General features: G+C 35.6%; 1 protein-coding gene and 1 non-coding gene across 2 annotated transcripts in view; both read left to right on the top strand.

The window, feature by feature from the left end:
* The window catches only part of RSPO3 (R-spondin 3), a 75,860-nt gene extending 65,951 nt beyond the window's left edge, over positions 1-9,909 (top strand). The window contains exon 5 of the mRNA XM_065888958.1: positions 9,716-9,909. Coding sequence (XP_065745030.1) covers positions 9,716-9,909 — 194 coding nt within the window. The remainder of the gene's footprint in view (positions 1-9,715) is intronic.
* TRNAG-UCC (transfer RNA glycine (anticodon UCC)) lies at positions 660-732 on the top strand. Its single transcript has one exon. It is a non-coding gene; the product is annotated as a tRNA-Gly (tRNA).
* Positions 9,910-15,568: the final 5,659 nt, after the last annotated feature.

The following is a 15,568-nucleotide window of genomic DNA, read 5'->3' as shown; positions in this document are numbered from 1 at the left end:
AATTTTCAAGTAGCATTCTGTTCAGACTTTTGAAATGAAAGACTTTCCTGTTAATTGGAAAACTATATTTCGTGAAAGATGAAGACAGTGCTCTTGGCTTAGTGATTCTCTTTAAAAAAAAAAAAAAAGGCGTTTGGTGGATATTTACCATAAACAGATTCCAGAACCTGTATTTCAAGTATGAAAGACTGAACTGTGAACCTACACACCTAACTGAAGAAAAATGGGAAAATTCAAATACCAGTGTTATTCTGACTAAGCTCTACATGAAAACACACTGTCATTGTGTTCTCTCATGAGAGGAATATGTGAGGATGAAAAACAGTTTTAAAATATCAATTGTTAATTTTCAGAATCAAATATTGATATAACTGAGGTTTTTGGTTCTCTAAGGTAAATGAATTGGGTAAGTCAACAAATTTAAGCGTTCTTTATTGTGTTACTTTAGCATGTGTTAGTGGGACTGGGGTAGGATGATTGTCAACTCAGAAAGATTTAGAGCAAGAGAATGAAAATTCACCAAGAAAAGTTCACCAAGAAAAACATTTTTAAGACTCAGATTTTCAAAGCAGTCTACACTTCAGGCAGTACTTTCAACTTATTGTTGACTAGTGGTATATTAAATAAAGTTGTTACATTTAAAATTTAAATTGAGGACTTCCCTGGTGGTCCAGTGGTTAAGACTCTGCATTTCCACTGCAGGGAGCCCAGGTTCGATCCCTGGTCGGGGAACTAAGATCCCACATGCCGCACAGCACAGCCAAAAGAAAAAAAAAAATTTAATGACACAAAAGTAGGAAAAATAATTTATCACACAAATATGAAATGTTTTTTTAAACATTCATTATAGTGAAGTATTAAAGAAATCATTGCCCATACTTCTTAAAGGAATCACTCAAAAGATGGTCTGACAATTGTGTATTCTGCTTTTAAAATAATTTTGTAGGAAATCCTATCCATAATAAACTATCTTACATACTTTAAGTCTGGCAATATGCATATTATAGGAATTTTCAGAGGCTATTCCTACAAAAAAAACTGGGTGGTATTTTTTATATTTAAATTGCTGCCATAAATTTTTTAAAGGATGATATGAAAAAAATTTTGACGTAAACATTCCATAGACTCATACATATTCTCTACCTTGATGTATAAGATGGTAGCCTACAGCAGCAGTCAACATGAGTTGAGGGTGGGCTGTGAGGAGGGAGACAAGGTAGAGAATGAGTGTTACAACAAAGATAAACACATCGATTAATTTCCAAGATACTCATTGATACTTCGAGAAGACTGGTCTCTACTGAAAATTTTGGGAGGACACTCAACAATGCTACTAGGCAGGTTTCAGTGGTTTTTGAAATAGCGGTGCCAGCCGTATCACTGTCTAATTTCTGAAGGTAAGCAATATACACATATCCTTGTAAATTCACAAACAGTATGTGAAACAATCAAAATATCATATGCAGAGTCATTTTTTGTAAGGAGAGCAGTAATAGTCATTTCACAAGCTACTCATGAATTTCACGGCAAAAGTAATGAACAAAATTTGACTGATTTAATAGGTGAAATTTACCAACACGTTCTTTGACAGCAAATGAAAATCAGAATAAGTTTACTTGCTTATCCAATAGATGAAATTGTATAAGACCCAAGATCTAGTTCAAAACACACTATGCAAACATGCTTAGATCAGGAAATTTTCGACATGTAAATTGTATGTGATTTAGTTTCCAAGAATTTTGTAATCTAACCTAATATGCTGGGTAGAATTTCAAAGTGAAGTTAAGAAATTTTGCACTGAAAAAAAACAACAACACTGAACTTACTAATTTCAAGTGAACTTGCAAACAAAAGGTAGTTGATTCAAAAGAAATTAGCCCACATAAAAGAATACTAAGCTTAAAATAGTTATGTAATGTAAATCGTAATGCAGTTATATTTTTTAAATATTATAAAATAAAATACAGGATACCCTTTACTTTTATAATGAGTAAATTGTAAATATTGCAAATAGTAAAACATTTTGGGTTTCTTTTTTCTCCTTGCACTTTTAACTGTTCTTTTAATACTGATGACTTACAACAAGAAGGCATCAATAGTATGCAGTATCCAGTATCTCTGACAGTTCCCTTGGCACTCTAGGCAATGTCCCTTTTGAGTGCAAGAAGTCCAGGGTAGCATTTTAGGCAGCAGAACCATGAAGATGGACTGGAGTTGCGTTTGGGGGAAAGGCACATGGAAAGTTCTGTTAGGACGTGGAGCGAGAATTCAAAATTTCAGATCTTGAATCTTCAGTGAGTAATGAAACTATTTAAGCAACACAGGGGAAAAAATCTGTAAAGGCCTATTGACCACAATCAATTCATAAGGAGAGTATTTGATTTGGCAAAAGCAAGTTGATTATGCTGAAGCATATTATGGAAATATAGATTCTGAAAAGTTATTATTGGTGTTTATGATATCTGCCATAAAATTAAATTATTTATAATGGGACTGCCTTCAAGCTTCAGTGGGATTGTGAAATTTAAATTCATAAAGTTTCTCTTTTTCTGATATTAAATGTAACAAAATATAAAAATCTCTGATAATTTTATTAGAATTTCAAAAATATAATAGTGGTAGTTTTAAAAGTCAAATAAAGTTTCTAAGTTAGATATGAATGATAAGATATATATATGTATGCAATATCCTACCTCTATGTGATTGGGAGACGAGTGGAAATAATGAAAACTAAACAGACTTGTAGCAATAAAACAGAAGAGGGTAGAGCATGAGGTAACTGGATGGTGGAGACACAAAACATCTACTGCAAAGTGCTCTTAGGTTCTGAGGAGCAACTGGCAGCTCAGGAAACTGAAGTTTCAAGAGGTTAAGTAAGCATGTTCTAATATTTACAAAACCTCTATGTTTTCCTATGTTAGTCCACACCCGCACACTGTCTTTTCTTTTTTGTTTTTTTGTATTCAGTAGTTTAAGTGTGAAATAAAACAAGAATACAATGATGTCGTGTCACATTGTGCTCTATTGAGACACAGTTGTGGAGGCAGAGGAACACGGTGGTTAAGAAGAGCCCTCGTTTTCCTCATCTTCCCATGGAGGTTATAATAAGGCTTATAGACACAGTGCTCGCTCTTAGAAGTATGCCTGGCACATGGAAGTGTTCATTAATTTTTAGTTATCTGTCATTGCTCTTACTATTTTTAAAAACAGACAGCTCAAGTCATCTTCTCCTTGATTATTGCAACAGGATTACTAATTGGAAGTTTAAGGAGCAAAGAGAGGAGAAACATAAATAATCCAGCTTAAGAGAAAGTTAGAAGAGTGAGGAAGATTTCCCTGAAGGGGTGACATGTGAATACTTAAGTCTGAGTTACAGCAAGGGATGCTAGAGAATGCATTCTAGGGAAATGAATCAAACATACGGGATCTGTAAACACTGTGAGTGTGGCAGGTGAAGTGCAGAGGTGACTAGGAAGAAAAGGATGAGGTCTTCAAGGTTGCTGACTACATAAGCAGGGGCCAGGTCACAGGACAAGCATCCTGGGCGCCATGGCAAGAAGTTTGCGTTTATCTTCTTTCACGTCAGAAAATTTACACTCAGTGCCTTTCAGTCAGGACAGACTTGTTTCAGAATCCCCAAAAGAATGACACAAATAGATTAACATCTCTTACATTAACCATTTTCATTTGGTGGCAAAATGTTATTTCAGTCTTAATATCTTTGCAAAAATGGGCTCAAGGTAACTCCCCAAATTACAGCACTTAGCAGAGCATGTAATGATACATCAAATTATTTTTCTGCAAATAGTTACTCAGAAGCATCTTGGAAGTTAAATGGAAGTACAATTGAACTAATTCATGTATTAAACTATGGTTGACCCTTAAACAACTTCAGAGGGTTAATCCAAGTATAATTTATTGTCTCCTTACATATCCATGGTTCCTCTGCATCTGGGGATTTAACCAACCAGAAGCTATAGTACTGTAATATTACTGTTGAAAAATATCCATGTATAAGTGGATCTTCACAGTTCAAACCTGTGTTGTTTAAGGATCACCTGTACAGAGTAGATAAATCAGGTAGCTTAAATTTCCATTTGGAGAAATTGTCGCCTATTTTTTTTTTCTATTTTTTTTTTAAACCTATCATTCTTTCATATTTTCCCTTTATTTGGAATAAATTCCTGAGTTAAAATAATAGCAAAGAAACAAGTGTTTCTATTTTATTAAAACAAAAACAAAACAAGACAAAAGGTTTTAATGCATTTCTCAAGTCAGTTCTATTTGGTAATAATATAGCTGAGAAGGAATTTGGCCTTGCTGACTTTCAGCTCTGTTCTTCACCACTGGGTCAAGCTGTCCTGTCCTGTGCCCACAGTTCAAAGACCCTTAAATATGTATTTACACGATAAATCATATTTGCTGAAGAGGTTATACTGTAGCAATTTGTGAAATTTCTTCAGTGATGTCTTAACAAAAAGGAAAAAAGTTGGAATTTTCATCCTCTATACATAAATTTCAGGTCCAACTCTAGATCCAAAATTCATCAGATTAACCCCATTTTCACACCACTTGTGTTCTTTTGAAGGTATAAAGCCTTGCCTTTCCAGTTGAATTTCCTTCTACACCCAATAAAGAGAAACTACCTAGCAATAAATTTTGTACTTTTGATGGGATATTTATTTAATTGGCTTGAATCATAGATTCAGTCATATTTAGTCCTCAGTTTAGAGTGTAGGATACATTCTCAGCTTTTTGAAAGTCTTGGGAGTGGAGCTACTTAAGCTCAATAGCTCCCCTTAGTGGTATCTTGCAAGAAATTCACCAAGAAGCAGCTTTTATAAAGACTTGGACACAGATATTTCTAAACATCTGGAAAACTGTGAACTGATATTCATAATTTGAATAATTCTCAATAAATAAATTACATTTGTGATTCTAAGGAGAACAACTCTTTTATTTATAACCGCATTATATTTAAAAGGGTGATTGAGCATTTTCTGTGGTTTTTATTTTTACTTGGAACTTAAAATATGTTATATGTAATTTAGGAAATATACTTCAGGATCATTTCCTTCTCTCTTTGTTCTTTTTAATATGTTTATTCTTTTCAGTTCATATTTCCTTGATATATTTTAAAAAGACTATCTGCAACTAATTTTTCTTTTGTATCTAGGTGTCTATTCCAAATGTACCTAATCAGAAAACTTGACTTAAAAATTAGTAGCTACAGTAAGTCAAAAAACATATTTGATATCCATGGGAAAAAATATAAGAAAAGAAATGATAAGCCATGTGATATGAAATAAACTTTTTGAGGGTATATGTTTAAGGAAATTGGATCTTCTGTTGATCTACAGCTATGGTTCTTAAATGAAGCTGTACATAAGAATAAACTGGGGGTGAACATGTTTTTAACTGTAGGTTCCTGGGCCCATCATGAAAACTACTGAATCATGATCTCCAGGAGTGGCACTAGGAATCTGTATTTTTCAGAGTCATCTGCGCTTGGAAACCTGGTCTGCAGAAGGCCCTAGGAGGTGTTTACATAAATGGCTATATACTACTGTATTAATAGAAAGTAACTTCAGGATCTCAAAAATGTCAATCATCTACTCAATTATGTGACACTGTCTTGCAACAGAATCTTAAATAATACGCGCCTATATGGTCTTCACATAGACTTTAGCTACTCTTTTAAAAGTTAAGGCTCAAAAACAAATACCAGTCATTACCAGTACTCACTTTATGGGTTCTTATTACTTATAGAAGTGTTTGTGAAATAGAAAATAAGGTCACATGTTAAACTAGTCACAGAAACACCCAAACTCTGCTTTGCTCTCAGATTCTGATACTTGCCCTTCTCCAGTTTTCAGTACCACTGGTCCTCAGGACAAACTCCCCAAATGGCAATCAAGTCCTGTCTGTTGTTCCAGCTTCTCTGGGTAATATACCGTATATAAACTCTGATCAAACCAAGGAAGTCTACTTCAGTTCCCCAGATTCACCATGTCCTTGCATGCCTTCATGCCATTGACATATTGTTCTCTGCCTACCATGCCCTTTTCCCCTCTTCAGCCTGGCAAACTCTCACTAATTCTTTAAAGCTCAGCTCAAACATCACCCCATCTGGGGAATCTTTTTCGATCTCCATTGGCAGAGTTCAATGCTTTTCTTGGTCTGCAACCAGTAGATCTTGTACATGCTTCAAATTTTGCATTAGTGTGTGACTATATTTATTGTGTCTGTCTCTATATCTCACTTGTATCCCCAGGTTTTAGCCCACTCTTTGGCATGGGATAGAGGTTTAATTTGTGTTTGTGTAATGAGTTATTAACATTCGCTTTCATTTCTCCCATGGTTAATGTGTGCCATGCACTATGCTAAGTGTTTTACAAGCATCTCACGCAATCCTTAAAAAGTTTAGCAAGTAGTAATGATTATCCGCATTTTAAATATCAGACAGTTAATTCCAAGAGATATCAACAACTTGCCAAAAGTCACACAAATAGCTGGTGGCAGACCTAGAATTTGAACACCATGTTTTTTTGACTCTAAAGACAGTGTTCTTCTTTTTTTATTTTATTTTATTTTTTCTTATACAGCTGGTTCTTATTAGTTATCTGTTTTATACATATTAGTGTATATATGTCAATCCCAATCTCCCAATTCATCCCACCACCACCACCCCTGCCCCCCGCTTTCCCCTCTTGGTGCCCATACATTTGTTCTCTACATATGTAAGACAGTGTTCTTAAACATTACATTTCTATGCAAAGGCTCAGATTGTACTTGATTGCTAATAGCAATTTCTTTTTGATGGCTTCTATGCAAAGTCCGCCCATGAGGGTGGAACATTGAGGGAAGATGAACATTCTTTTAATCATTGGAACACTCTACAACACAATTCTGGTGTGTGTGTGTGTGTGTGTGCACACATAATCAATGAATGACAGAACACAAACATATATATGTAAGATTGTGATAACTGGAATGCTTAGTTTGCATAATTACCCAAAAAAGTATAAAAATAATTATTGACCACATCAATGAAAAGTCACCAGAATAGAAAAAGAAATCCTCTTTAATGAAAACCTTACCAAATTTCCCAAATTGCATGTGATTTTTTTAATGGACTAGAGCCACTCTTCTGCATTTTTATTTCTTGGACAAGAGGAAAATATATTACTTACGCAAAAGGGTAGTTAGCATTTCCAACCACTAACACATGGCCTGTAAAAAGTAATAATCACATTTTTCTATTGTGCAATAGCCCTCTGTTGGGCAACAACAATGTACAATGTGCTAGTTTCCTGTTACTTTAGTAGAACCTCCTCTTTCACTCACCACCCAGACTAAATAGTTATTCCTTGGATAATAAAACTATGATACTGGGTTTCAAGCTATTTCCAAGAATGTTTCTGCCCATATTAAGAAATAATCATATCAGTTTGCTAATAAGCAGAAATGCACGGTAAGTTGAGTACATTGTCACATGTAGCTAGAAAACATATAAATCAATCTCTGACCAAGAAAGAAACAATATATTTTTTACATGTCCAAAACTTTATGGTTGGGATCACAGCTGTAAGATGTTGGACCATCATCAAGAGAACAATGTTAAACACTGAACTTTTGGATAATTTCCATAAAAATAACATTTTGTTTGGGGTCAGTAGTTTTCTTGGAACTTTGGAGTGATTTTCACTGACAGTATTTTTAGAGTTGAGCTTGAACACCTCCAAAATGCTCTTCAGAATGGAAATATTATGTAATCTAACCTTTGCAGCCATGTCCTTCAGAAAATCAAGCATACACCATAAAAACCAGCATTGCTCTCTTTCAGTTCATACAGATTTGTGAAAACTAAATTATGGTACATATTCAAGAAAGTAAATTAACTCTTCAGTTTTCTCTATTTAGTTACTAAGTTTATGTCAGCTCTTCAAATGTGTAAAGCCAGCATAAAAAAAAAACACCCTGAATTTCTTCTGTAGAAATCTTATCAATCCAGCAATATTCTTTTAAGTGAAAAGAATAATGGAATTGGTGAATCAATATACAACTAGTCAACCCTAGACATACAGTCAACTCTAATATTGTTTGCTTATCTCTCTACATATCCAAAATAATTTGACTGATATTTATTTTACGTGGTCTGAGTTCTCATTTTTGTTAACTGTCCTTTTAGAGTCCAAAATTTGGAGGTGTGTTATGTTGAACCCAACAAGGCAAGTTTTCATAAAGTAACTGGAAGGTTTTGTAAATATCGTCTCAGGCAAAGCTAGCTGCGGCATAAAATCCGAGGAGACTGTGTTGGCCGAGTTTACGAATGCAGTATTAATATTGGTTCCTAGAATTCCATAACCAGAGCTCAAGAAAAGGAAAGCCAAACCACTGAATTCAATATTTGCAGCCTATTTCAGGACGTGAAAATATTTTGGTCTGTCATGCAAATAATTTATCCAAAATACTTTTGTCCAAAGTGACTTTTTGTAGACCAGAACTAATTTCAGATTTTACATGGCTCAGTGTGTAGGGAGATACACCCAATCAGAATTTCTCCCACACCAAGGAGTAATTTGTTCCTAGTTTTCATTTATTATATTGATTTGAATCAGTAATTTTTCACTGGGATATGTGTATGAATGGAGGTTACTAAAACCATGCCCTTGAAATTATTTTACACTGTAGGTTGTATGTGTAAAATGTTAACGTGATAATAAAATATCTAGTTAATTCACTAATTTGAAATTTAAAAAAACGATTCATCTAATTTGGTGCCAGACTCATGCATTTTGATCAAATTACTCTCTTCTAAAACTGTTAACAGTTCCGCAAGTCCAATAGAATAAAATCCATTTCTTCACCCTGCCTCCAGTCTTTCTTGCAATATGCTTTCCTGCATCAAAACCTTTAAAGTCGTGTTGATTCCACTTTTCAAAATGTCTCAGAGTGTGAATCTGAATAAATCTGTGCTTCAAACCCAGTTCAAGGTCAAGGTCCTCCATGGAATCCAGTATATTCCAATCAATATCTACTCATTTGGTTGATAGAGACACAAAGTCCCTGCCCTGGTAGCTAATACCATAGGGTTATCGGTAAGTTATAGACACAGCTACCCCTGCATGTAGAGAATTTGTGATGGAAATTAATTTCAACATATAAATACTTGCATTAAAATATAGTTATCCTGGTATTCCTCATGAACCTTTATTTCCATATCTTTATGCAAATTAATTCTCTTTTAGTAGATGGCATGTAGCTATATCAGCATATTGCAAGTATGTAACTGCTACTTGGGCAATTTTGAAAACAAAATAGTGCCTTATGTAGGAGCCGGATAACGTATAGACATTAATAAATTTCTTAGATGGCAAGAAATCTATTCAATAATTTCTATTAAATATCCATAAATAGCTATCATGTAAAATAATATTCATATCAAACTTATAGCAATAGAACCATCTGGAATTCAGAACTATCATATATTAATTGCTTCATTATATGTTGTATGTGTTTCATGTTTACATTGCTTGAAATATAGCACAGCCTTCATAAAGACTAGTTGAATGAATGATTTAAATAGTAGATATTTGGTATCTGTGGGCATAGTATGCAACCTAAAAGAAATTCAACTAGTTTTTAAAAACTTAGAATAACCAAATAGAAGATGATTGAATGTTTTTTTTAAAGGTGTATCCTTTCATTTCAGGAAAAAAAGGAAGGGAGAGAAAAAGAAAAAAACTTAATAAAGAAGAAAATAAGGATGCAATACCTGATAACAAAGGTCTGGAGCCCAGCAGAGAAACTCCAGAGCAACGAGAAAACAAAGACAAACAGCAGCAGAAGAAGCGAAAGGTCCAAGATAAACAACAGAAATCGGTATCAGTCAGCACTGTACAGTAGAGAGTCCCATGAGATTGTTGTAAATTCGTGATGCTGCTATCTCCACCAGATGCCCAGGACAGGTGCTCTAGCCATTAGGACCACAGATGGACAAAGTGTCAGTTACTGCTCAGTCTAAACAACATTCCAGATAGTTGCTATATTCTTCATACAAGCATAGTTAACAACAAAGAGCCAGAAGTTCAAAGAAGGGATGTTTTTGAATGGTTATCTTATGCGCTTCTGTGCATTTTTAAGAGACAAGAAATTTTGTACATAATCATCAATAGGCTATAAGATGTAACAACATAATGACGACATCTGGAGAAGCAACATCTTTTTCCTATAAAAGTATTTTTTTGAGCTGTTTGTTTAAAGAAGCAAATGATAGTTCTGCAAATTCAAAGATGTGGTATCCCTTCAAAAGAAACGGGAGATCAGAGGAGAGAAACATCTTTCAAAGGACAGTGTTGTTTTGTGCAGGAAATCTAGAGAGTGCTCAGATATTAGGGCCTGGCATTTGGAATCATAGGAATTATCACCACAGAAACAACTGTTATAAGCTTGGTTCTCTTGCCCTCATTTGTCCTTCTGCAAGAAGCATGAGAGTACACATATTTACAGAAGTAAATATACTGTATGGGATTGGCAAAATGTGGAAGAAACCATAGAGTTGGAGATGACTTTTGTGCTTTCCAAAACTGTGAAGGGTTGTGATTACCTGGAACAGGTCTCCAGTCTAGGTCAGCACTGTGTGGTTCAGCCTCTGCTACCCCTTGGGTTATGTAAGTCTGTAAACATGTACCTGTAAGTTACTTCCAAAAACAAATCATACTTATTAGAAGAAAATTCTGATTTCATAGGAAATGAAAACTAGAGCAAGGAAAATATCACATGTTTGCAAAGTCATGTGTTTTCTTTCTCTCTCAATGGAGTGGGGGTGGGGGTGGGGAGCAATCTTATTACCTGCTTAATGGTCCACCTGGAACTGAAAGGGATACTACTTCCTAACAAAGTGTATCTAATGGGGGGAAAGCCACCACAATAAATATATTTGTTGATAGTTTTTAAAGCTTTGTTCATTCTGTTTTTTTAGAAAATTGTTACTCTTAGAGACTCCTGAATTAGGGAAGAGGATTCTGTATCCTATGTAATTCAGAACATATTACATTTCTCAGTGTTTGCTTTTGGAATCCACTGTTATCTGAGCCATTGGAGATTTACTTGCAAGGTATTAGGAGATATTTATTCAATTTTTTTTCTTATTTTGATCAAAAAATTCTAGTTATAGGTACAGGGGCCTCCCTAAATGATTTCACTACTCCCCCTTCATTGCCTCACAATTAGCATCTTTTCTTGTGTGTCAGCTCCTCCTGCATCTTGAACATTTGGCCTTTTCTTCTCCATATTTTCTAAGTCTGTGGATCTCTTTTAGGGGTTGAAGTCACCCTAGCTGGAGGCCTCACCAGTATTTCAAAGAGGACACAGCCAGCCCAGGGCAGAAGGAGGCATGTGCCACAGAATCTCATAACCCACCATAACCTTCCTGTTGTCATGGAAGGACACACAGCTTGCCTGTCCACCAGGCTTCCTAGCCCTCTAAAGATCAGTGCTTTCTGAAGAGCTGGCAATGAATCTGGTTTCTGGCTGCTTATTTCTGGTCGTTTTTTCCTCCACCAGCTGTACTGTTCATATGGACTATTTGGCTTAATTCTCTTTTCCTCTTCCAAGATATAAAATTTTTGAATGATGTGTTCCTGTTTCTTACTCTGGTGTTTTCTTTTCTTGTCCACATGAGATGTGTTTCAACTAACTAGATATATTCCCAATGTATAAAAATAATTCTATCTTCACCTATAATTTATGTCACTAAGGAGAAACAAATCTTTTCCTACTGAGCTATATTAGATGGAAGAAATTCCCATCTTCTAGAACTTTGGGGTGGTCTCTATCACCATCTTTGTCCTCCATCTTATGTAGTCAAGCATACGTGGCCAAATTATTTTTGTGTATTTTCTATGTTTACCACTGTCTTCATTCTTTCAACAAGCAATTACTGGGAAGGTCTACACCTGCATATGCAGTACTGGGATAAAGGTTAAATAAACTAGGACACAACAATCGTGGCAAATGACTATCATGTCTTCCCAGGTGTTTTGACTCAAGACTTTTACCCTGTGGTCCCCCAGACAATGGCAGATAATCTAACTCCTTGAAGCAGCATGTAATTACAGGTAGAAATATTACAAAGGAAAAAGAAATGAAAACTAGCATTAATGGTCACACGTTGGGGAAATATAAGTGAAGACAAAGATAACATCAATTTTAACTGCAATTCTCAGTCCACACGTAATAGATCTTTAGGCACGTGGAATCATTATCATCTTCAAACTAGCAGCCTACTCAACTTTGAGCAAAATCTCCTGTTTAACTTCTGGTAAAATTCCTGCACTAGTCACAGAAGGCATTAACTTTCTGCTCTGATTCTGTCTCTAAGATCTGGTAAACTGTTAATGGTAACAGATGGCTGGTAAATTCTTGATACAAAGAAAATCGCGGGAGTGCAGCAATGGAAATCTATGTCTGATCCACACTCCTGTTCCAGTCTCCAGATTCTACTTTATAATAGAGACTATGTCTCTCTTCTATCCAGTCATAGGTGTTAACCACTTACAAGTTACTTAACTGCTCTGGGTCCCCATTTCTTATGTGCAGCATGAAAGAGGTAGACTAGAGATGATCATTGGCAGGGAAGCATGTGACCTTTCTGTTAGTTCAGGGTGCTATCCCTAATGACTCTGCATTAGTGACAGTGTTCTTTGGGTTCCCCAGCCCTGCTTTTCCAAAAGGTGGGAATGTGTAGGCTTTTAGATGAGAATTAAAAGGTTCCCTACTCAATATCATAATTATTCTATATATAAATAAATATCAATAAAAATAATTCCACAAGCCACACACATAAATCAATTTTATCTTGATTAATATATGATAGTATCCATATAGATGCACACATGTGATAATTTCAAGGAATAAGTATATATGTGAGAATCATGGAAACGAAATGAATAATAGGAACCAAAATGTAAATACCAGTTTTGTCTTGGATCTTCTTAAAATTAAAAAATCACCTATTCTTTAAAGTATGCATTTTTTATAAATGGACATAAAGATACTATGTCTTTCTCATAAATATATTTTAATAGAAGAACTGACTAGACTCTATCTCAGTCAGACGAAACTATTTTGGGGCAAAGTAGTCGGGGACAAGGCCTCTTTCTAAGGCTGATTTGTTACTTCTTGTAACACAGAGTTGGTCTGGAAGCCGACATAAATTTACCCTCCACTGAAAGAGTAAGATTACATAAAGCTGGTGGTTGGATCAAATGAGACTGTTCCTGTTGCAAACAATGACATTTCATCTCACTAACTTAGTAGTATTAATATTTTTATATTATATTCCTACTTCTAGATTAATTAGAAAAAGAAACAAAACCTAAAAATTGCACCTCCTTTGTGCTAGCCACTTACCCTTTGACTAAGTTACATCATGTGATTATCCCTAAAGCCCTCTGAGCAGGTTATTGATATCTTTGTTTTTAAACTGAGGAAACTGAGGCCCAGCGAAGCACCCAAGTCACAGAACCAGCAACCAGTAAGCCTGGAAGTCACTCCAGCTCTGCCCCTGCTCCTTCCCCTACCTCATAGCTCTTAAAATCCTATTTATTCTCAGCTCCAAAAATGTCCATGAACACATTATGGGAGTATTTTCTTGTGATCTGAACTAGTATCTCATAAAGAAGAAGCTGAGAAGTCAAATCACAGAGGCCTTAACCCAGGGTAAGACTCAACTCTGAATCTGAACTCAAATGTGACTACATGTGTGAGTGTGAGTGTGAGAGTGTGTGTGTCTGTCAGAGGGCCTGTAGGCTAGCTAGTAGGAGAGTTGATGGGAAAAGGAGAAGTGATAATTATGTTCCATCTGTAAAAGACCAACATTCAGACAAAAAGGGAACAGCAAGTGTGGCTCCTTGGGAAAGTTCTGGATTGCTATAGCTCTTCACGACTGTGGAATGACTCACAATTCAATTCTCTTTCAGTATAAGCAGAATATTGATCAGCTCTATCGTCTTTTCCCTGAGTCCTTGTTCAGAGTTAAAATAATACAGGAAGAAACATAAACAGGTCTTTTTCACTATTGGAATTGCCAAAACAACTTATTCAGATAATGCCTTACTTTCTCCCAGCTACACCAGACATTCAGTATCAATATTTCAATTGTCACATACCTTTTCTTTCCCATCCTGTCTCTCAAATGTAGCATGTCCATCATATAAACAGGTTTTAAAAAATGAAGGAAAGAAAGAAGAAACGTGTGGAGGCAAGGAAAGGGGGAGGCAAAAAAATAGTAAACACAACTTTATTCATAGTCCTCAAAATATAGTTGTAAGAGAACCTCAACTAATAAGAATATTCCACTAGCTGGAAAATTGGCAACATGATAATTTTAGAAGACAGAATTACATGACCATAAAATAATCTGATATATAAACAGTTTGAGAAAATATCTTACACTTTTATATCTGCATTGATGCAATGAAAAATACTGTTCAAAATGATGTTGAGGGCTTCCCTGGTGGCGCAGTGGTTGAGAGTCCACCTGCCGATGCAGGGGACACAGGATCGTGCCCCGGTCCGGGAAGATCCCACATGCCGCGGAGCGGCTGGGCCCGTGAGCCATGGCCGCTGAGCCTGCGCGTCTGGAGCCTGTGCTCCGCAACGGGAGAGGCCACAACAGTGAGAGGCCCACGTACCGCAAAAAAAAAAAAATAAATAAATTAAAAATGATGTTGAGACAATCCAAGATATTGAATCATCTACTAAAGATTAAGTTTTACTTATAAAAATAGAAAATTAGTAAATACATATATTAGAAAAGTTTTTAAAGAAAAGTGAATAATAACTTTAATTACAAAAGATTTCTGGCTAACTGAGGTTTAACTGGTATGCTAGCTTTTATACTATTAATAACAGTTACTATTTTAGTTATCCCTATCAAATTTCCATCACGAATAGATTTTAAGCAAGAGAGAGTCTTGTTCAACCAACTCAACAACCTGCTAAAAATGTTACAGAGGCACCTACTTTTATAATAAAATCTGAAATAATACAGTACATTTATAAGTGCTTTGAAATTATAAAGCACGATAAATATATACACCACTATTGTTGCTAGCTAGTCACTAACTAAAGCAACACATTGCCTTTTCTTTCTCCATTCCTCACACTGTTGATCCCACTGGAGAGTTTATTCTTAGAGGAAATTATCCATATCACTCCCAAGAAGGGATTGATAAAAGCACAAATTCCTGAGTTGACCCCATGTTTGAGAATTCAGCATGCAGTTTTTCCTTCTGGCTTATTTTTCTGTAGCTGCTGTCAGTGGAGCTACATCAAAGGTGGGGCAGGAAACACCAATTCACTTTGTAAATTTTGTGGTAGCCAAATACAATAACGTAAGCTACCACTAAATATTGATTTTATACCAGACACGTTTTTGAGTCTGTTGATGCTACCATGTGTGCTCTCTGTTCCCGGACTGACCATGCACACTCTTGGTGAGTCCCAACCTCCCAAGAGGTAGAAAGTTCTTTAACAGATCAGTCAACCATCTGGCAATGAC

Source organism: Phocoena phocoena, chromosome 12 (genome assembly GCF_963924675.1).
Source record: "Phocoena phocoena chromosome 12, mPhoPho1.1, whole genome shotgun sequence".
NCBI lineage: Eukaryota > Metazoa > Chordata > Mammalia > Artiodactyla > Phocoenidae > Phocoena > Phocoena phocoena.
The sequence above is the reverse complement of the archived record's forward strand: the minus strand, read 5'-3'. Positions and strand labels throughout refer to the sequence as shown.